A 21,603-nucleotide genomic window follows, 5' to 3' on the forward strand; every position below is an offset into this window, starting at 1 on the left:
ACTCTCTGGAGGAGACAAGTCCTACAGGTTCTCATGCAACATTAAAAGAACACAAAGACTTCCTGCAGGGTGAGAGGTGGGGGTCTCCCACAGTAGATTACCACCCTGATGATACGCAGATTCCTCTGTGATGTTCCCATCCCCCCTGCTGCAAAAATATCAGCACTACACACTCAACTCAGGAAAGAGGCTGTCTGTAAATGTTTTTCTCCATGCAGAGGATGGTGATTTTAACAAATGCACGTGTTCTCTAGATTACACACCCTATAAACAGGCCGCTTAGACAGATCTTCCTCACCAGAACGACCTTCTTTATGCAATGTTGCTCCAATTATCTGTGGCTGAACACAATGGATCTTTTCATAACGACCAGATTTTTTTTGTTGTTAAAAAGATAATGTCTACAGACATTACTGGCAAACTAAACCTAAACTTGATCTTTTAGGGGAAATTCCCCAAACATTTTCTTCAATTAGAAAAGGCACAAAAAGATCTTATGTAATGCTATACTTGATTTACTTCTTGTCTGGTAAGAAAAATGCTTGGCATTCAAGTAGGCATTCTTCTTTCCATCTCTTCCACATGTAATAACTCATGCATTCAGACTGGATAGCATTTACTTAATAAAAATCTGTCATCCACTTCTCCAAGTGGGTTCACTGCATTCATATTAAAAAGAAAAATAAGACAGGAGAAATCTTGGCACTAGAAATAGGTTAGCAAGAAGTTATTTTTGCTTATATGTCTTCCAAAGCAAAAGGAATATTAGAGGTGGATTGTGTTGTAAATAGTTATCATACAAAACTAAGAAATCTCTTTTATTTAGACTTTCTTCACATGAATCTGACTTTTGATGACAAGTAAAAATGGTGATGAATAAGAAATCAGTCCTATCTCTGGTCATGTATTTGGCAAGACTGACTTTTCAAAATATTGTACACTGAGATAAGAGTAAGAAGTTTACATGGCAAATATGCTCCCAGATACCTCAGATTAACGTAATTTTCTGTGCAGTAACTAAACTGGAACAATGGGCCGATTCATCTCAGCTAACTCTTGATGTCCACATGTGAGCTACTCTTTTAGCCTCTTTAATACTTGCAAGAGGTTATTTATGCTCCAGAAGTACTCTCTCTTCCTGAGATAGGCATCTTGCAAACTCTGAACCACGCTGTAAAAGTGGCTGTTTCTGGATCCAGAAAGGGTCCAGAAACTGACTTAATCTGGGCAAGGTGCATCCCACTCACAGGTCTGAAATACAGGTGCATGGTCTCAGTAATTCAATTTGCATCAATCACAAAAAGGTTTGAGTGTTGCTAGATGAGTAAATTAATTAGTTTCTGATCAACTGAAATATTTTTTGCCAAGTTCGATCTAAATCCAGTGTGTAAAAAAAAAAAAGAAGAGTGAGAAGAGTGAAATTTTAAAGAAAATGTTTGATGCAATCTGAAGGAAGCATACAGGAGCCAGGTTCTTTATTTTGAAATTACATTACCTACCAAAATTTAGCTAGATTGGGGGGGCATGTGGGTGTGTGTGTGTGTGTAAGTGTGTGTGTGTTAAACCTTCCCTTCAAAAGAACCTGAAGCACTGTGTTTAGGCGTCCTTTCCTTCCCGTCGTATTTTTTTTAAAAGGAAAGAAAGGAGCAAAGGGAAGAGATGGGGCTACTCTGCCACCTTTCTCCAAATAGTTATTTATATGATTTTTTAGTCAACCACAAAACTGAAAAAGAAATACCACAAAATTTCCTCCAAAGCACCAAAAAGCCCCGAACTTCACGTCCAGGTCATTCTCAGCTAAAGTTTATGCAGCACAGACAGCTGACACCACCTTGTTTTTCTGGTGATCTCATCCACATACATCTCACTCTGCTTCATCAGTGTATCACCAAGTTATGCTGACTCTGTGAAGCAACTGCTTAAGAAAAGTTTCATTATACAATCTTCTGCATAAATCTGTATTCAAGGATTTCACAGCAAGTCATACCAAAGTCTCCTCTATTGCAAAATATTGCTCACAAGTTTAAAAAGAAAGAAAAAAAAAAACTTACATGTGTAACAGAGACAATGAGGCAGCTGAACTTTTTAAGTTTTTCAGGAAAAGAAGAATGGCTTGGTGATTACCTCTTTACAGGCCTTTTTGAAAATTTATTTTTACTTAAAAATAGAAAGAAAGAAAAATCAATGCAATCCAAGATCAGGCTTGATTTTTCAAAAAGCAGATCTTTACCAGGAGCTTGATACAAACAAAAAAAAAATATTAACACTACCACTACTACTAAAAATCAAATGGAAGGCTGCTTTGAGTATGAATGAGCAGAGGGACTGGCGTATATGATTAGTTTGGTATGATGTATTTATTTCTGCAGTAATTCTTGGTCAGAGTTGAAGTCCTTCAGTTCTCCAGCAGGGCAAGTCCTCTGTTTCTGATGATGGTTCCAGATTCCTTCAGATCACTAAAAGAATTTTACCCCATGCAAGAAAACATTAAGCAAGTAGGATATGAAGTAATATATTACATGTCAGAATAAGTCTGTAAAATAAAACCCCAACCTCATCAAATTCTGACAACATTTTATGAAATTTGTGCCTTTTAGAGGCAATCCTATTTCTCATTGAAACACGCCCAAAAGTGTCTTTCTCTGACTAGTGGAGGAATTCAGGAATTTAACAGGGGAAATCTTGGTTTCCCACTGAATTCATGTACGCTAAATCATCCTACAAGGAAAGTTCCCTACTGTGCAAACAAGAGGATACCAATGGGACAAGCTTTAGCACAGACTAAGTGGCAACAGCCATCAATATCCCTTACCAACACAAGGACAGGACTGTTGTATGCGAGAGGCGACACCATGGCAAAACTTCAACTTGGAGCCACTCATAGTAATGTCAGGGGACAGAGGAAGAAATCTGATGCAAAAAACAGTTACCATGTGTTGGTTTCCCAGTAGGAAACCTCTCAGTCCTCTCTCAGAGTTTGACAAACCTGAAAAATGGCAGCCAGTTAGATCAGGGCTTCTTACATCATCTGGAAAAAGCTCAATACCTTACACATCTCTTTTCAGTAAGCTTGCAAAATCTGACTACAGATTGCTGCACATCCAGCCTAACATGTCAAGGCAGGGAAAAACAGATTCTCAATTACAAGCTGATCCCAAGCTCACTGAACTCATGGAAAAGCTCCCATGAACTTCAGGGAGGATGTCTCAGGGTCCGTTTTTGGCCAGATGTTGATTTCTGAAGCATTACATTTGCTGGAGAAGAAACCCTTCTCAGATTTTAGTAAGAGGCATTAATTTCCCTTTGCTACTATGCCGGTCTGAGCTCTGGATAACCCAAGACTCAACTCTTCCCTAAAAGAAAACCTGAAGGCTGTATTCACAGCATGCTCTGCAGTTGAAAGGCATCGTATTTTTATATGTGGAAAACATATCTGTCTTCTGTGGGGGCTTAACATTTTTAAAGGAAAAGTTCCAATAACCTTGAAAAGTCTCTGTGAGCTCCTTCCCTTTTAATTTAGCAAGGTGGTATTTGGCTGATACCGGCAAGCGAACTCATATTTATGAAGTGCCCTCCCAGTGCCCTGTGAAATCTGCCATTTCCCTCCACGACAGTCGGCGCTATCTATCACGAGAACATAATCCCCTAGGACAGGACACCCGAGCCCCTTCACTGCTCTCCTCTGCAAACAGATGTGTGCACGCTCCCCAGCTCTGTTACTCACGGCCAGCTTCTGGCAAAGAACTTCAGCAGCTGCACATCTGCAGAGGGGAAAAGCTTTCAGCACAAAACACAGAGGGGGATCTCATCCTCCCCCTGCCTGCAAAGCAAGCTCAGCATTTGTTCCTCTCCAGATGACACGCTGATAGGTTGATTTAATCATTCACATATGGATGCCTATTCACAATGCTCGCAAAATACCAGGGCTGTGACAGCATCTCACCTGCGCTGCTCACAGTAACACGGCTTGTCAGCGAGCACCTGGCAAGAAGTCTCACAGAATATTAAGAGGAAAGGAACATTCAAGGACATTGCTAATATAAAATGATTCTAGAGAATACAACTGGGTGTATAAGAGACCACTTGTGACGAGGAAAACACGTAAGCAGGTGTTTGATTTTAAGCCTATGCTCAAAGCCCTCTATCTTCAATTAGATTGCATGAAGTCCAGTCCAAACTTCTCTGAGCGGGACTGATGTACTGCACGGGAAGCCAAAGTGCTCTGCTGGATGGGTTTAAGCATGTGCTTAGACCTACATGTCTGCTTAAATGATTTGCCAAAGTAGGGGCACTGTATAGCATATTTAAGAGTAGCAGGATCACAGAAACACTTCACCACTTTTATTCCCCACGGGAAATTTAATTAAAGCACAGAGCATCTAGCCATTTAAAATTACTCTGGTTACAAAGAGTAGTAAGTCCTTGCCCTCTGAAACAGTCTCGCTGGTGGATTGCCAGAGCCCCCAGTAAGTTTCTGGAAACACAACTTACATGCCTGAACTTGGTCAGGAGCCATCTGCTCTCCAGGATCTGCAGAATCAGGAGTCTCAGTGCCTGGCAGGGTCCCACCCAGAACTCTTTCGTCCACTTCCAAGCGAGGTGGCACCTTTCCCCACTCGAGCTGCCCCTAACCATCACCAGCTCTTGACATTTTAAGTGTCTGGGCCAGATTTCCAAATGAGCTCAGAGCCAAGATTTTCTGACTGCTTCTTCAAGACCAGACTTTCTGCCAGGCACAGTCGCCTGCACAGATATCTAACAAAGGCAAGATCCTTCCAAGCAACGTTGGCACCCTGTATGCTGACCTGTTCAGCAAATATGATGACTTACCATGATGCCTAACGTGGAATTGGGCATAGGAAAACACCGCTGCTAGCATCTACTTGCAGAACCTATTTTTACACTAGTCTCAATCCAGAATGATAGCTCTCTGCTGTATGTGTGCTAGAAGGAACAAGACCAGTGAAACAAGCCTCTACCAGCATTAGCAACACTCTTTTACAGAGGAGATGAGACAAGACTTGAGCAGTTAAAGGATGCCACAGTTGAAAACAAAGTAATGCCCCTCCAACGGCTCAGGCAGCAGCATCTGCCTTATTAGTAGCACAGCATCAGTAGCAACTCAAAAACTGCACTTCAGGCATCACAGATAGAGCCAAACAACAGCTAACTTACCCGTCTAGCTTCCTTCCTTTTGCCTTTTACTCTGATCTTCCATCACGCATCTCAAAATGATCCATGCCCCTACTCCTAGATGAGACCTCAACAGTGCTGCACGTGAAGCCAACTGTGTGAAGAACTCTGGGGATGGCCAGGCCCATCTGTTAGAGGCTTTTCTCTGCGTGGGCTGGTGTTTTTATTTTAACTCCCTCTGCTTCTGGGCCCCTCTCCATTTCTCACCCCTCCCATCTCCCTCTCTCTGCTCATGAGGACAGAGTTTCCACCCTGGCCCTGGGCCAGCACATGCATGGGCAAAGGCAGCGCTCAGGAAAAGCCATCTTCTGCTCCCTTTCATCGCATAAACACTGATGGTTCCCAGCCCAGGAGCACAAGGCTGAGTGAGAGCTTTGGCTGCAGCACAGGGGGACTGAGGACCAGTGACTCCTGCCAAGGCTGAACATGGCAGCCTCACCGCAGGGCAGCCACCTCCTCTCCTGGCCTCCCTGCTCCCAATGAGCAAGCCAAGGCTTTACCCCAGCGGCCCATGAGTTGCTCGTCAGATGGCCAACACGTATCTCACATTCAGCAAAGGACCACAGATAACAGCACAGAAAGATAATTGATAACATTCAAGCCAAATTCTCATTTGCACGAGCGATTAAAAAAATAAAAACAAAAGACCTCAAGCAAACTTGCCAGTATCCCAGCAGCTGGACGATGGCTTCACCTAATACATACAAGAAGGCCTCAGAGACGTACTAACTCCTAACATGTTCAATTAGTAAAAACTGTTGAATCTGCCCTGGAACTAACAATATGCCAGCTTCAGCTGGTTTCTCTAACCTGGGGACAGGAAGAAGTACTGAAACAAAGGACAAAGATTATACCAGCACTCACAGCGTTTGTTCCAGCAGGGCATTATTCTTTGAAGCTTCTATCTTTCTAACCACGCTAGACTTCCCCTCAGCTTTACCGTGGGAGAGTACTACATGCAGAAAACACAGAAATAAGGTTGTCAATGCATGCTACCTGCACTAAAGAAAGGAGTCCTAGTGTTTCAAACTTCTTGTGATGAAGACTTCTCATGGACACTGTTTTGGGGTCTTTATTGCACATATGTGGCACCCTACATTTGACCAGCAAAGATGTTTAGGCGACACACTTACCTCAGAGCAGGACAAACCCAGGGGGTGTCCAGCATAGGATTATCCTGGCCATCACACCAGGATATCACAAGAGCACAACCTCTGTTGGCAACTACAAGAGTGATGGGCTGGAGCCACATGACATGGTTCACAGCTGCTCAGAGCAGTCTCGGCACAAAACGACAGAATCACAGAATGGTTTGGGTTGGAAGGCACCTTTAAAAGTCATCTAGTCCAACTCCCCTGCAAGGAACAGGGACACCTTCAACCAGATCAGGTTGCTCAGAGCCCAGTCCAACCTGGCCTTGAATGCTTCCAGGGATGGGGCATCTACCATCGCTCTAGGCAACCTGTTCCAGTTGCAGAGCCCCAAAGGTGTTTCATTGCAGGCTCTGTGCTATGAGTTCACACTGGGCTCCTGGCTCAAGTAAAAGACATGAACTGGTGCAGACCTGAACAAGCGTCAGGTGAGTATCTGTTGCTCTGATCAGGAACCGGACTGGGGACTTAGGACTTCCACCTCATCGATCCTATGTCTACAGAGACAGACAACCTTCACCTGGTGAACCATGTAAAGATTGGGACAGATCTTGAACAAGACTGGCCTACAGGACCTTAAGTATTTACTTATTTAAGACAGTGATGATGCCTTTTAGTGCCAGACTGACAACAGAGACCTTGAACTAGTCCTCTTTGTGCTCAGTGCCAGGCTTCCACCCAAGGTAAAACAGTGCTTACAGGTCGGTACCCCTCTGATGCAATGTTATTATAGCTGTATCTAGGCAAAATTGGGCTTACTCATTTATTGACAGAACTTGAATGCAACAAGAAATTCCTCTCTAGCTACATCCCACTCCCTTCTTCCCTGTGGAGACTCTTCTCAGTCCTTAAGGAACTGCTATGCAAGTTCATTAAAAGTCCTATTTCAGCATTTCCTTCATAGTAGAGGCCTCTTCCAGCCAGCTCTTGGGATCCTGCCAACAGACATATCAGCCATGAGTACTTAAATCCTTCCGCTAAAAAATGCTTCCCTAAAGAGCTTATACCCCAGCTCCGGATGCCTAAGAGAGCTGGTCATCAAAATTAACCAGCCTCAACAAAAGCTTAAGAGAGGTTCTTCTCCACTCTCATGGGCTCAGTGGCGCACTACAGAGCCTTTTCTCCCTTTGGTCTGGCCTCCACTTAGAAAGCAGCAGTTTCAGCACAGTTCCAGTCAGGAAATAAATGTCAGGTGCTACAAAAGGAAGAGAAAACCAGCGGCCTTGGATGATGCATTCAAGGAGATCCAAAAGAACAGGACACTTAACGGGCACTTCTGACATGCCCAGCATCTCTCCATGTTTAACTGTCTGTCTCTGTTGTGTGAAGATCTCATTGGCAAATTTCTTACACTTGGGGCAAAGATTGCATTTACCTCCGTGCTTTCCAACAAAACAGAGGTTTTAACTCCTGTCCATATGAATTAGTTGTTATGGCTGATACTCAGAATAACTCAGTGGAAAAGCTTCTACTGAATTAAGATTACCTCTGAAAACCACAGCCTTGCAGCTTACATGGTCTTTATTTATCATCTCCTTGTCAAAATGAATATTTCTAACAAGTAAATATGCCAGGCATGGGAGAAAGACAAGTATATTGTAAGCACTTGACACAAATCCCTTCTTGTTTTTGAAGAACAGAGAGCATCACGTGGTTGCCTCTGCAGACAAAACATCCTAAAAGATTTCCCAAGGCAGCGAGCTGGGGACATTACTGAGAACAGCACTTTGGGACACTCCACACGCACTTCTTGGTCTACAAGGAGGATCCTGCTTGGGCATCTGAGCTGATGAACAGGGAACACTTCTGTGCTGCCTGTCAGGACAGGGATGTGCCAAAGGACAACCCAGGCTTCAGCACGCAACCTTCTCACCCACAGGCAAAGAGAGGTCCCAGCTGAGCCATAAATCTTTTAGCCTGCTTTTTACATCCCAGGTCACTCCAGCGCCCTTTGTTTTGAGTGCTTTCTCTTCCGTTTCTCAAAGAGGCACTGTATTACCCTGGGAAATCCTGTAGCCTTCCTCTCATTTCCATACTTAGAGTTTTCAGTTGTTTCCAAGTGTGTCTCAATGTGGTAGATATCCAGTCTCACATGCCGAAACACTGTTTGGAATATTAAAAAAAAAAAAACAAACAAACAAAAAAACCCCTAAAAACCAACAACCACCAAACCCTACAAACACTACCCTGATGACAACAATTCAGAATACAACACAAGGGTCGAGGAAACACATTCCTTTCCTCTGGCAGGTTGCAGTAACAGCTCCCTTTCTGGTGGTTCAGAAACAGAGCCAGTACACTTTATTGGATTTTGCTACCACACACCAAGAATGAGTGGTCAGTAAGGCGGCAGTCAACACAGAAAACAGCTTTTTAATCCACCAGCGGCTCCCCTCCCAGTAGCAAATGAAAGCCTCATGGAAATCCCTCTGCCCTTCTCTTTATCCTCCCAGCTGAGTCCTGCACTGGAGACGCTCCTCTCCAAAAGCAACAACCCTGCTTCAATGTCAAGAGCAAAGGTGGCCGGGAACACCTCAGGGTCAGGAACAGCTCCCATACAACTTGTTGACCTGTCCAGGAAACAAACTGCACTCTTGTAAAGAGCAGGATTAAGACCTCACACTTAGCTGTTATTACCTGCTCCTGCGAGGCTCCAGTGCAGTCCCAAGCAGTCAGAAAGCCCCACTTCCCCCCAGACCATCCCTTTTCCAACATTGAGCATCAAGAGCCAAGCTCCTTTGAGACTCATAAAACCAAACCCTCTGAAAGAGTCCCAAATGCACCTTGCATAGTTTACCCTCTAGTCTGCATTTGACACCCTGAGACCAAGGTAGCGGACAGCCGTAAATTCTTCCTTGTTCCCTTCCCAGCTGCCGTTTCCTCCTGACTCTGTGCCTAATCCATTAGGACCCATCATCCCTGGGTACCATAAGAAGGAGAGTTGGTGCTTCTCGCCTTGGGACAGGTGAGTACTCCCATGGATCCCAAATGGGAGTCAGAAATGCCACTCTGTCAAGCTATGGGCTGCGCCCAAGTGCAGACGTTTCATCCCGCTGAGGGCAAAGTAAGTGAAAAGCAGGCTCTCCAGAGCAGAAAGAGAGAAAAACAAAGTTAAGATCACAGAAAGAATCAGGGCTTTGCTGAAACTGGGGGGGCACTCTGCTGCTTGCTCCAGCAGAGCCCGGGCTTCCCCCAAAGAATTTGCTCAGTTTCCTTCTCTTTTTTTTGTTGCAGGAGTGCGAGGCAGGGCTGAACCCACCCAGGGGCCTCACTCTGGGCGGCCGGGCTGCCCCCGCTCCTCCGCCCCGTCGCTCCCGAACCGGGGCCGTCGCCCTCCCCGCCTCCCCTCGGCTCTTCCCCCACCCGCACCGGGCGCGGAAGGAGGGAGCTGCTGCGCTCCCCGTCCCGGCGGGAAGGCGGCGGGGGAGATCGGCGGTGCCCTCGGCGGTCGGGAGGGTGGGGGGTTTCGGCTTACGCTCCCCGGTTTCCGTTTCTGCATCCGAATACACTACCGAGGGAAGAAAAGCCATTTTGGGGGTGAAGGGGGGGAAAAAAAAAAAGAAGCGATTTTTTTGGAGGAGCACCGATCCCCCGCGCCCCGGTAGACGAGCGGTCTGCAGGCGGCGGGGGCTGCCTCCCGGCCCCTCTGCCCACTCTCTCTCGGTAACGCCCGCCGCTGCCCCGGCCCCCTCCGTGTCCCCCTACCTTCCTCAGCGGCGGCGGCGGGGTTGGGGGGCCGTGCCCCGGCATGGCGATGGCGGCGGGGCCCGGCGCCGGGCTGGCGGCGTGCGGACGCGCGGCTGGGGGCTCCCCGCCCGCCGCGCCGCGCCGCTGCCGCCGCCCCCCACCGGCACCCAGCCCCGGCCCCGGCCCCGGCCCCGGCCGCCCTCCGGCGAGAGCCCCGCCCCGCCCCGCCGCCACGGCAACCGCCCCGCCCCTCCGCCCCGCGGGGACAGCGTGTCCCGCGCTGCCGGCCGGTGGCACCCAGCCGGGCGTGGGGACCCCCGGCAAGGCTGGAGCGGGAGTGGAGGGGGATGTGCGCAGAGATGGAGGAGGGGGCCCTGTCAGTGGCAAAGCCAGAACTTTAAAAAAAAAAAAAAAAAAAAAAAAAAAAGATGAGATGAAGTGCAGAAGACGCCTTTCTGGCTGCAAACAGAAATATCCGAGGGAAAGCAGAAAGTCCCTACTTGGTACCGAAACGGCGCCAGTTACTCCAACAGGTCACCGTTGCTGCAGGAACCCGTGGCGGCATCTCATCAGCTCTCAGACGCTTTACAGGAAAGCGGCCGGCTAGGAAAGCCTCGAGCCCGCGAAACAATTTCCATCAGCGGAGCAGCTCACCTGCATGGGGCCGTGACCCCGCTGCCCGTTGGCACGGAATGTTGCTTGGTCAGATCTGAGCAGGCCATTAAAGCCAGAGAGGGATCTGGATTGTAAAGCGGATTAATTCTTCCTACAGGTTTTTGTTTCCTGGGGTACATTAAAAATATCAGAAAGGAGATTTTTTTTTTTTTTTTTCTCTGAGTAGAAGTATGCAGTTAGTAACACGCACTCGAAGCTGGGAACTGCCAGTGTGAAAGGCCACAGCTCCCAGCACAAGACAGTAGCTTTGCCGAACAGCCGTGATGGCGACGTGGGTTGCGGTGTCACCTTTGCGGTGGCTGTCCCCTAAAACACTCTCTTTGATGAGTTGCGGTCAGATAGACAAAGGCTCCCAGAAGGGAAAGACGGATGATGTCATTATCAGCTGCATCCATTATCAGCAGCGGGTTCATTAGTTTCGGTTTATAAAAGGCAGGCGTCCTTTGCGAAGGAAATGAGCAATCCTCCGCAGCCGTGTAACTGCGAGCAAGGTTCACACATTTCCAGCTGACTGAGGAATAAGCAGCAGACCCAGAACTCCCATCGGAGCAGAAAGCCCAAAGTTCAGAGCAAGCCTGGAAGACGAAACAACTCATTAGCTCCACTGAATTACCATCATTGCTTCAGCAGGCTTTTCCTTTTAATTTTATTTTCTTTTACTAGGAGTGATGCGCTGTCATGTGCCCTCAGGTACTTCCATTATGTGAAGCACTGTTTCCGTAATCCCCCGCTAAGGAAATCACTCCTAATCGCAACACTTCGCCTACTGGCATTAGGCTGCCATTAGAAAGCCTCGGCTTTTGCTTAAAAATTAAAATGTCATCGCCAATTTCTCTTGGCACGGGAAAAAAGAAGAGGCAGCTGCTATCTTGAACTGGCTGAAGTACCTGCCCCCCGCCATGTGTCAGCCCATCCGTAGCTCGATCCACTGCACCGGTTCAAACCACAGGAGGCTCAAAACCAAGTTGGCACCTCAGCTGTCAAAATGGCTGGAGAGGTGAAGGCCTGCGGCCTAAGCGTGAGCCCCTTCCCTCTTGTCACCGGGCGCCCGCAGGTACGCAAACGCATCCCTGTGGGCACCCGGTGACAAGAGGGAAGGGGCCTTCCGTCCTCCTCCGGTGTAACCCGAACCTGAGGGGACACCTTTACTCAGGAGGCTCCAGCTCAATCAAGCTCTTCCCCTCATAGGCCTTGGGTGCCATTTGTGAGGCGGGAAAAACGACCTCACGCTTCTTCGAGCCTCCCGCTCCTGTCTCTTTAAGAGGAGGGCAGGCGCTGATTGGCTGGCTCCGCCCGCCTGCCCGTCCCCCCGCCCACTGCCCCGCGGACGGCCGTTGGCGGCCGTTAACGGCGGCGAACGGGTGGGCGATGGTGGCGGGCGGCGCTGTGCGGCTTTTGCCGTTCCCGCGCCCCCTCCTCGGGCGGGCGCTGTCCGGTTGGGTGGCCGCGGGGCGCGGCGGGCTGCGTGCCGGGCGCTGGGTGGCGGTGGCCTTGGCGGTGCCTGCTGGGACCGGTTGGAAGGAGAGGCCCGGGCAGCGAGGGCCGGTGTGGGTAGGGGAGCGCCGCCCAGAGCGGGCGCCCCGGGGCCTGCTGCGGCGCTTGAGTCTGGTGCTCCGGTTGAGTTTGCGGGCCTGCGTGTTGCTGCTGCGGTTCGGCCCCTTGCTGCTGCTCTACCCGCTGAGCCGCCTGTGGCCCGGCCTGGGCGCCCTGTGGCTGCGGCTGCTGCGGAGGGCAGCCGAGGCCGCTGGCCCTACCTGTATCAAACTAGGCCAGTGGGCCAGCACTCGGAGGGACCTCTTCTCCGAGGCCTTCTGCGATGAGTTTTCCAAGCTGCACGTTGAGGTGAGCCCCCACCCGTGGGGCCACACTGATGAGCTGCTACAGAAAGCCTTCGGCAAGGACTGGACAAGCATCCTCAAGTTCCAAAGCCGAGAGCCGGTTGGTTCGGGCTGCGTTGCCCAGGTGTATAAAGCCTATGCTGACCTCACTGCTATCGCTGGCTCCCAAGCCAAGGAGCTAGCACAGCGCTCAGATTTAAGGTCTGCTTTTGAAGCGTGGGAAGTGTCAGGCTTCAGAGGCCTCCTCAGGTGGCTGAGGAGGAGGAAGAGTGAGGAGATGTGGGACGAGAAGAGCAGGGAGGAGCTGAGTCCAGCAGACTGCTCCCGGGGAAGTCCTCTGAGTGGGATGTCTGTTACGGATCAGATGGCCAAACCGCTTCTGTGTGCAAACCCTTCATCAGCCAGTCATCTCACGCCTGTAGCCATTAAAGTAAGTCAGACATCTGACTGGTAGATGGGTGAAAATGGGGTGTGCTGGATGAGGCTGGTCAGAGTTTAATTCCCATGGAGATGAGTAGCTGACTAGAGCCATGTAGAGTGAGAGAAGGGATGCTCATTTCCCTCTGTGTCTTCTCAATGCTTTGGTTCCAGCCAGCTGCAATCCAGACTTGTGGTGGCTGCAGCTCTTCCCAGCCCAGAGAGCTCAAGTGCGCACGCTGCCTATGGCACTGTTTGACATGGCATGTGGATACTAGAAATGCCTGCAAGGGCCCAGTTTATATTAAAAGAATGAACATTAAGCTTGGTTTCACTTTCCAGAAAATGAAACCACTTCTCTGCTTGCATAAAGAAATCTAGAACAGATAAGTTATTTCCAGCAAAGTTTATTTAAAGAAATCTTATATTTGATCTACTCCAAATACCGATCAGTGCTACCTGGAAGGGGGAGGGGGGAGCGTGAAAGCAGTGGAAAATGGCATTGGGTGAGACTGTAGTGTCCAGCACAGATATATTCTATTTGACAATTATGAAATGTTTCTTTATGACTTAATGGCAAAATGTGAATTCTTCTGAGGACTAGCTGGGGAAGCCTTGTTAGCTCCCAGTCTCATAGGCTGGGTTCTGTCTATTTGGAATGTATCACTTGATCTGATAGAAATTGTTTGAGGAGCTGATCTTGCCACTGTTTGTTCTTGCACAGGTCCTGCACCCTGGCCTGGTTCACCAAGTCCAGATGGATCTGTTTCTCATGAAGATGGGTAGCCACATCATTGGACTTCTCCCTGGATTCAAGTGGCTCAGTTTGACAGAGATCGTGGAGGAGTTTGAGAAGCTTATGATTCAGCAGGTGCGTGCCATGCCACGGTCCCCACGTACTGAAACAAAACTGCCCTTTGTCTTGCTACTGGCTGGCTCTAACTCTGTTCATACTGCCACATTTTAAAGGGTTAGATGAAGGCTTGCTTGTTCTTTAGTTATGTTCTTTATTCTAATCAGTCACATAATGTTACTGTTAGAAAGCTTATGTGCTCACAGAGTAAAAAAACAAAGCAATGAAAAAAATTAACAGTCTTTATTAGATTTAAAAATCTTTTTTAGACTTTGTTTTCTAGTGAACAGCCTGAACACTACCTAGCCATAGTCTCAGTTCTTTTTGCAGCATTGTGGAAGATGAACAGTGGTGAGAGACCTCTCCTTAGGAAAAGACTCTCTCCAAACAAGTGCTAAGACGTGTGTTTTTACTCCTCAGTCCTAGCACCATACAGTCATATCCTCATACAGGATCCTGAAGATCTAATTGCATCTAACTTCCAACCTGCTTTTTTCTTCTTCTCCTTTGAGATTGACTTACGCTATGAAGCCAGAAATCTGGAGCGCTTCCGACAAAATTTCCTAGATGTCGATTTTGTGAAGTTCCCGACTCCCCTTCGGCCTTTGGTAACAACAGATGTTCTTGTGGAAACATTTGAGGTAAGAATTGCAGGGCCTGGGAGCAGTGGTAGCAGTGAAAAGATCCTTAGGAGAGCATGCCAAGGAGGAGGATTTAGAGAAGGAGTGATCAGAGGCAGAAGGATACTTTTCTCTTATTCGCTTAAAGAGATTGATGTCCTTCCTCAGTGTATCTTCCGCTGTTGTGGCAGACAACTCCATATAGAAGAGAACTCTGGGCCTGAAACCAAGCAGACCAGCAGTGTGTCCAGCCACCATGTGCTTGCCTGTGCTTTGCAAACCAACACCACGCTCCATCTCTCCTCTGTGGTGGGTCAAAGCAAGGAGCTCAGCAATCTAACGCTTTCTGTTGCTTGCCTCACTTCCCTTGTGGAGGTTTGAGTCACAGACCAAAACTACTCTCAGCCTTAGTTTTCACGCATGTGATCCTGGCAAGAATATTTCTGCGTCAGACTGTATCACTCCTTTTCCAGAGGACAAACCCTTGCTTCTCTCATGTTCTCTGTCACGGTAGGTACAGCCTCCACTGAGCAGGTCCTTTCTAGGGTATTCTTATTGCCTTCCCTCAACTTTCAGCGCCTGGGTAAAGATGTAGTTGAAGGTGGGACACAGGGTGTGTTTGACTCCAGCTCTGTCTTTATTTCAGGAGAGTGAGCCTATTTCCCACTACCTGCATGCGGAGATTGCCACAGAGCTGAGGCAGAGACTTGCAAAGATGGGCATGGACATGCTGCTAAAGATGGTAGGCACTTGGCTGAGGATGGAAGTGAAGGTTGTTTTCCTACAGGAGCTATTCAGCTGAGGTAATAAGACAGTATGGCTAAAGGGAGAACCTGTTTGCCTCCCATGCCTCCTACCCCTCTCCCTACTCAAAGATACAGCTGTGCCTTTTGGAGCCAGCCTGTGGATGCCAGGTATCTCACGGTAACCCAGGACTTGGCCTGGTAGGGCACTGTGTAGCTCCTGAACTGGCAGAGGGAGGGTCTGTACTTCATCTGCAGGATAACACAAGATCTGAGTAAAGCCTGGGCTAGATACACCACTGCTGTAGACTTTGACATGGAGCTTCTTCCATTGCGGAAGGGCAATCTGCTTGCACGCAATAGGGTCCTCCTATGCAACTTGATCAGTGCATTGCTTAGGAAACCCACTGATCCATTTAGTGACTATTCACATGTTGCCCAAGTGCTGTGAAGTGCAATGTAATTAGCAAATATCATGCTCTCTGCAGAGACTATGAATGCCACTCACAGGGAACACAGCTAGCTAGTTTCTTCATTTATTGACCCCTCCTCCAAAAGTGCCTTTTTAAAGGAAGGACTAAATATGGAGTAAAGAAAACAAACCTGGCCAGATTCAGCTTCTGGCTGTCTAGTTCTTTTGTGGTTGAAATAATCACAAAAGATCTGGAAGGGAGTGTTGAGAGGGTGACACAATTGGCTTGTGAGGGGCCATGAGAACTAGCAGGGAAGACTTGCGAAAGAACCTCACAGTGCTGAGTGTATGGGCAGTTAAGTGCCAGACGAAAGTCAGTTGATAACTGCAACATCATGCTAGGGTGATGACGAGGCCTGCAGTTCTGACTCCATGTAGTATGACAGACTGAAATAGCTTCTATCACTCAGAAAAGTAATGGTGGAACTAGAATAGTTTTATGTCAACATTGGATTCAGGATTGCTTTACACAGCTCTGCTGATTCCCCTAGAGTGAGTAGCACTTGTGCCATTTCAGGACAGCTGGTCTCCAGCAGAAGCCATACGCTGTGTTGCTGCCTAGGGTGATGCACAATAGCAATGACGGTGAACAGACCAGAGACAAACCTCTACTATTTGCCTGGGAGTTTTGGCATGGGCAGGTTTGGTTGGAATGAGCTGCTCTAAGACTTGCCCATCCTCTAGGTCTTTGTTGACAACTTTGTCCATGCTGACCTGCACCCTGGGAACATCCTGGTTCAAGGCACGGCCCACGTCAGCACCAGCTGTGAGGAGCAGACAGCCATCGTGGACCTGTGTGACACACTTGTGGTGGAAGTGAAGCCATCCCTTAGGCGGCTCTGCCTGGTGCTGCTGGACGCGGGGATTGTGGCGGAGCTGCAGAGCGCCGACATGCAGAACTTCCGGGCAGTTTTCACGGCTGTGGTCCAGGGCCAGGTGAGGCCTCTGTCATGGGGCTGGGGAGCTGAGGCTGGGAAAGGGAGACAACTGGAGAGTCTGATGGCCGAAGTGATAGTTTTCTCTCTACTTCCCCTTACAATCCTCCCTAAGAGGGGAGAGGAGACTTGCTGCTGTGGAAGCTATACCAGACACAGCGATAAGATGTTCAGCTACAGCAAGGAGGCTGCCAGAGTGGAGCAATTTCAGTGGCCCAGGAAAACAGAAGGTGTTAAATAGGAAGCATTGGCTGCCACTTCCTGGTTAGGAGTGCTTCTGATGCAAGTTAGGACTGCCCGGTAGCCTTTTAACTTGGTTTGTTTAATCTGCTGACGCATACCAAGGAGTTGGCCCTAAACTGTGTATTCAGGCCATCCTGTGCTACCAGACTTATGTCTCAGCTACTACGCAAAAACTGCAAACACTTGATTGCCAGTGCTTCGTGGCTCAGGCTGGGTGTAATTCATGATCTACAGGTGAAAAACTTCTACACCATCTCATTGCCAAACCTGGGGCTTCTGGCTCTGTCAGAAGCCTGGTTGCTGTCTTCCAAGGAGAGCTATAAAGCCTCTCACAAGTGAAGCTTGGGTATGGCTCCCCCACCCCCTCTCACCAAGCATCTGCGGGCGTAGAATCAGCTCGCTCTTCCTCTGCAGTTTGCAAGTGGAAGGTTGGACTCAGCCCATAAGGGAGGTTAATAGATGCCCTTCTTTACACCATTATCTCCTCTGCTGAGAAGGAAATGCCAGTCCTGTGGGTTTTATTTTCCACCCCTGAAACTTCTCCTGAGTGCCTCGGAGTCTTTCTTGTGTTATACCCTACAAGACCTGCAAGAAAAATAAGCAGGGTTTTGTCAGATACCAGCTAAGACTTTTGGACCACTTCTGCTCTTCCTACTCCTGTTGATTCATTTGGTTTCCATTTCTGGGATGGGAAAGCATGGCCCTGGGAGATCTCCCTGCGGTATGCCTCCTCCAGGGACCTTTGCAGCAGAGGCCTTCCAGGGACAATGATGTGCAGCTCCCTGTAGGCCTGCTGGCACCAGTGATCAAGTTCTGATTCTCCATTTCAACATGTTTCACAGGGGGAGAGAGTGGCAGAACTGATCCTTCATCACGCCCGTGCGAACCAGTGCCAGGATATCGAGCGATTCAAAGCCGAGATGGCGGAACTAGTGACCAAGGTCCGGGGGAACACCATTGCCCTAGGAAAGGCAAGTGCACAATGTCCCACCCTCACTTACCTCTAATTCAGTGCAACGTGGCTTTCAGAATGATCCATGTGGAAAGCCCAGCTCTGATCTCATCAGCATCACCAACCAGTACTGAGTGCTTTTAGTCTCTCAGGTGCAGCAAAAGTCCATGAAATCCTTTCTTATTTCCTTCCAATTAGAAAAGGCATGTGTTTGGGTTTGTTTTGGTTTGTTTTTTTTAAAATCTCAAATATCTGCATTCACCTGTGAGGAGTTGCTGAGCCTGATGTTACAGCTTGCATCCTGTTAGCTACTGCCAGCCTAGGCACTTCAGAGAATGTAGCGTGGTGGTACTGAGCAAATCAGTGCATGTTGTGTACTGCTGTGAGACATTCTCAGCCTTCCTGGGCTGGCAAGCAAGTAGCACCATGGGTCACAGCTGCGCTCTTTATCCCTGGTAGGGTGGGAGGGATCGTGCCTTGCTGTTGGTTGTTGTCAGCCCAATATTCTTGTCCCATCAGCAGAACCAAATGCTAACAAACACTTAGAAAAATCCTGCATGTCACTGATGCAGCTCAGTCTTGACCACAGATTTTTTTGTTCAGTTGTTAACTTTTCCTTTTGTATTCCAGCTTCAGGTGGCCAATCTCCTCTCAAATGTCTTTAAACTACTGATGACCCATAAGGTGAGGTCCTGTCACTGTCTGCCTTCAATAGCTGGAAGTTCATCTGGGGAGGGAGAACTACTAGGAACGTGAAGGGCTGACAAGGAGGGGGGACTGTGACTTCTGAAACAAACTGCTAGGAAGGGGACTGCAGGAATGCATCCAGATGTTGCAGGCACACTGTTTCTCAGGCTTTGATATGCACCCTGCTAAGACCAGTTTCTGTTTTATTGGGTTTTGTCTTAATACTACATTTAATGGTTGATATTATTTACTAAAAGGAATGTTGCTGTAACACATGGTTTTCCCTATCTTTTTAATAGTCCCTTAGAAGCAGAAAATGAAATAAAATATATGTTCCACTTGCATATTCATTGCATGCTTTCTTCCCTGGACCTCTTTCTTGTATGTAGTTATGTAACAGCACTAGGCCATGTTACTGGTTTGTTAGAGGCCTCAAAAGTCAGGAGCTGCTCACAGAAAAAAGAGCTTCCTTCTTAGAACTTACGGTATTTGGGGGACAAGCTTCCATGGCTTGCAGACAACCTTGAAAATCAATGGAGCTATGGTGGCCTGAACTAGAGGAGATGAGAAGGTTAAGTCAGCCAGCAGGCTGCCCAACCTGCAAAGGGTCCTCCTAAACATTCCTTAGTTAAAGTTTTTTGTTATTAAGCCTAATTAAGCTGGTTTCTAATAACATGAAATGTAACTTAGGCCCTTAGAAAGCAAATCCTCCCAACTCCATGAATTCTTAATACCTTGGTATGCCTTGAAACAATCCTGGTGCCTGGCTGGGAACTGCAGAATAGTTTGTTCACAAGCAGAGCAGAAGGTTGTTTCCTCAATGATCTCTAGGGGTCTTTTGTGGCTGTTCAGGTGAGCTCCCCCCTACACAAGTGCCTGTGTTGAAGTATGTTGGGTACTACTGCAGCTTATAACTACTTTAGCAATGGCGAGCTCTCCAGTATGGAAGCCAAAAAGAAAAAAAAAAAATCCCATTCTCCTTCTTGCAACTGAAAAACAAACTCTTTGCTTCCCTTATGGCTCTTACCTTGAAACCATTGTCTTATTTTTGGGTCTGCCACTGGATTTCAGTGTGTTCTGAAACTCCAGGTGATGGAGTTGCAGTACAGTTTCAGATGTGCATATGCTCTCCCCTGCCTCTTCCCTTCCTTCTCAGCTTAGCCAGAGCTAGTACCTCTGTCAAATGGGCTCAGAAGAAAAAAGGCCCACTGAGTTCATTCAGTTGTTGCTTGTGGTTCTAGGTGAAGCTCGAGAGCAATTTTGCTTCCATCATCTTCGCCATCATGGTTCTGGAAGGTCTTGGTCGTTCCCTGGACCCTGAACTGGACATCCTAGAGGCAGCTAAACCACTGCTTATGAAAACTGCAGCTTCTGTCCTCAAGTAAACTCTTGTGGCCACTGCCCTCTCACTGCGCAGGGTTACCTATGCTGTCTGAGCTGACAGAAAGAAGCTGAAGGTGAGAAGTCACGTGTATCTTGGGGAAATGCCATGCTGTGGTTACTCTCCATTAACGTTGCCTTCAGTCGTTTCAGCCAGCACTAGGCATGGGATAATTAGCAGGTCTGTTCCAGAAAAACCAGGAAGACTTTGCACAGTTGGAGAGTTCTGATTCATGACACGGTTCTACGAGCTAATGTGCTCTGGTAGTTTTTAAACTGACGTATCATGTAATTTAGGTACACAAGATCATTGCAGTCTGATGAGAAAAACAGTCTTACTTGTCTAAAAGTCTTTTAAAAAATGCTCATGATCAAGTCTGTTTTGAAATGTATCATCAGGTTAAATATTTAATTTACTGACTTATCTGTCACTGTGGTATGATAAATTATATTTTAACACCACCTAAGCAACTAATTCAAGCTGAAAAAAGCCAGTAAACTTTTTTTTGTCTTTTGTACTTTTAACTTCTACTTTTATTGTAGAAGTGTCCTGAGATCCTGCGTGGAGTGGTCTGTTCTTAGTCATTTTGGATTATAAAAACAGATGAGTCAATGTGATTTTTTCAAACTTCCATACTCTAGCACAGTGCTACAGGAGTTTGGATTATTAACAGCAAAAGAAAATATTTGCCTAGGCAGAAAAGCTAATTCTATAATAAAAGCAACATTTGTGAATATTTGTACTGGTCTTAGGTTTTGGTTTTTTTTAACCTTAAAAAACTCTTCCCCCCCGCACCGTGTTCTTCCTTTCTACCCCCCTGCCCCCACTCCCCTAGTCTCACCCTAGTCAACTCAAAACCTTAACTAATATGCAAATGCTTGAGTTTTGTTTCCAGTAGTTTCCAAAACAAGGAGTACAAGCATTTTTCCTAATGGATAGAGAACACATTGTGAATAGTTAAAATTAAATAAAGCCAGCAAATTAGCTAGATCATACACAGCTTTTTATAGTCGGTTATTTTAATAGTAGTCTTAAAATTATTTTATGGCTGTATTTTAATAGTGAGAAACACAGTCTATGAATGCTTGGAAATACTGTAATACTAAATATCTTCCCAGAGATACTGTATGTGAAACTGCAGTAGCACAGCGTGTCTGCAGTGGTCTGTTTTCAGATGGTTAAGCAATGAGGAGAAAGTACATAAGCAGACAATGTGCTGGTTTATGGTGATTATAAAATAATGATTAATGATATATAAATGAAGTCTGAAAAATGAGTTTAGATTCTGCTCAATATATTTCATATACTTTCCTTTAGTCATTATGTATTCCATTTCCAAATGCTTAAGGATGAAAGCAGCAGCAGAGTTTAATATCTTTTAAGTTTTAGGCCTGTTTCTGTAAGTCTAGGCAGACTTAAACTCATAACTAGGTACACTGTTGTCCTTACTAGCACATGATTTTGCATAAAAGAGAACTCAAAAAAGAAGAAAAGCAAGCAACTCCCAAACTTTACATTAAAGAAAATCTCCATGTGCTGCTAGCACCCATTTTCACTTGATAGTGTGTATGCCCCCTCCCACTTCCACGCAGCTGCAGGGGCAGAGGTGTCAGGCACACCACTCTAGTGTGTCCAGCCTATGCTGAGTCCATCAGTTAGGCAGGTCTCGGGCACAGCTACCCCTGTCCTTGCTGAACAAATTTAAGCCAGCTTTTCCAGAGGCTAAACAAAGCTTAAACCAAACCATAGAATTCCA

At 47.2% G+C, this 21,603-nt stretch overlaps 2 protein-coding genes across 4 annotated transcripts in view; one reads left to right on the forward strand and one right to left on the reverse strand.

Annotated features, from left to right (window-relative positions):
* The window catches only part of DENND2A (DENN domain containing 2A), a 58,596-nt gene extending 48,406 nt beyond the window's left edge, over nucleotides 1-10,190 (reverse strand). For all 3 annotated transcript variants that reach the window (XR_015259388.1, XM_086754806.1, XM_086754796.1), the window contains exon 1: nucleotides 10,050-10,190. The gene's annotated coding sequence lies outside the window, so the exon portion shown is untranslated. The remainder of the gene's footprint in view (nucleotides 1-10,049) is intronic.
* A 1,884-nt stretch (nucleotides 10,191-12,074) lies between these two features.
* On the forward strand, nucleotides 12,075-20,583 carry ADCK2 (aarF domain containing kinase 2). The gene is made up of 8 exons (XM_010125084.2): nucleotides 12,075-12,974; nucleotides 13,686-13,832; nucleotides 14,327-14,455; nucleotides 15,081-15,176; nucleotides 16,334-16,585; nucleotides 17,670-17,798; nucleotides 18,410-18,463; nucleotides 19,708-20,583. Exons 1-8 carry the CDS (start codon nucleotides 12,075-12,077, stop codon nucleotides 19,849-19,851), a joined length of 1,851 nt encoding a protein of 616 aa, XP_010123386.2. The 3' UTR covers nucleotides 19,852-20,583.
* Nucleotides 20,584-21,603: the final 1,020 nt, after the last annotated feature.

Source organism: Chlamydotis macqueenii, chromosome 1 (assembly GCF_036417535.1).
Source record: "Chlamydotis macqueenii isolate bChlMac1 chromosome 1, bChlMac1.mat, whole genome shotgun sequence".
NCBI classification, from domain to species: domain Eukaryota; kingdom Metazoa; phylum Chordata; class Aves; order Otidiformes; family Otididae; genus Chlamydotis; species Chlamydotis macqueenii.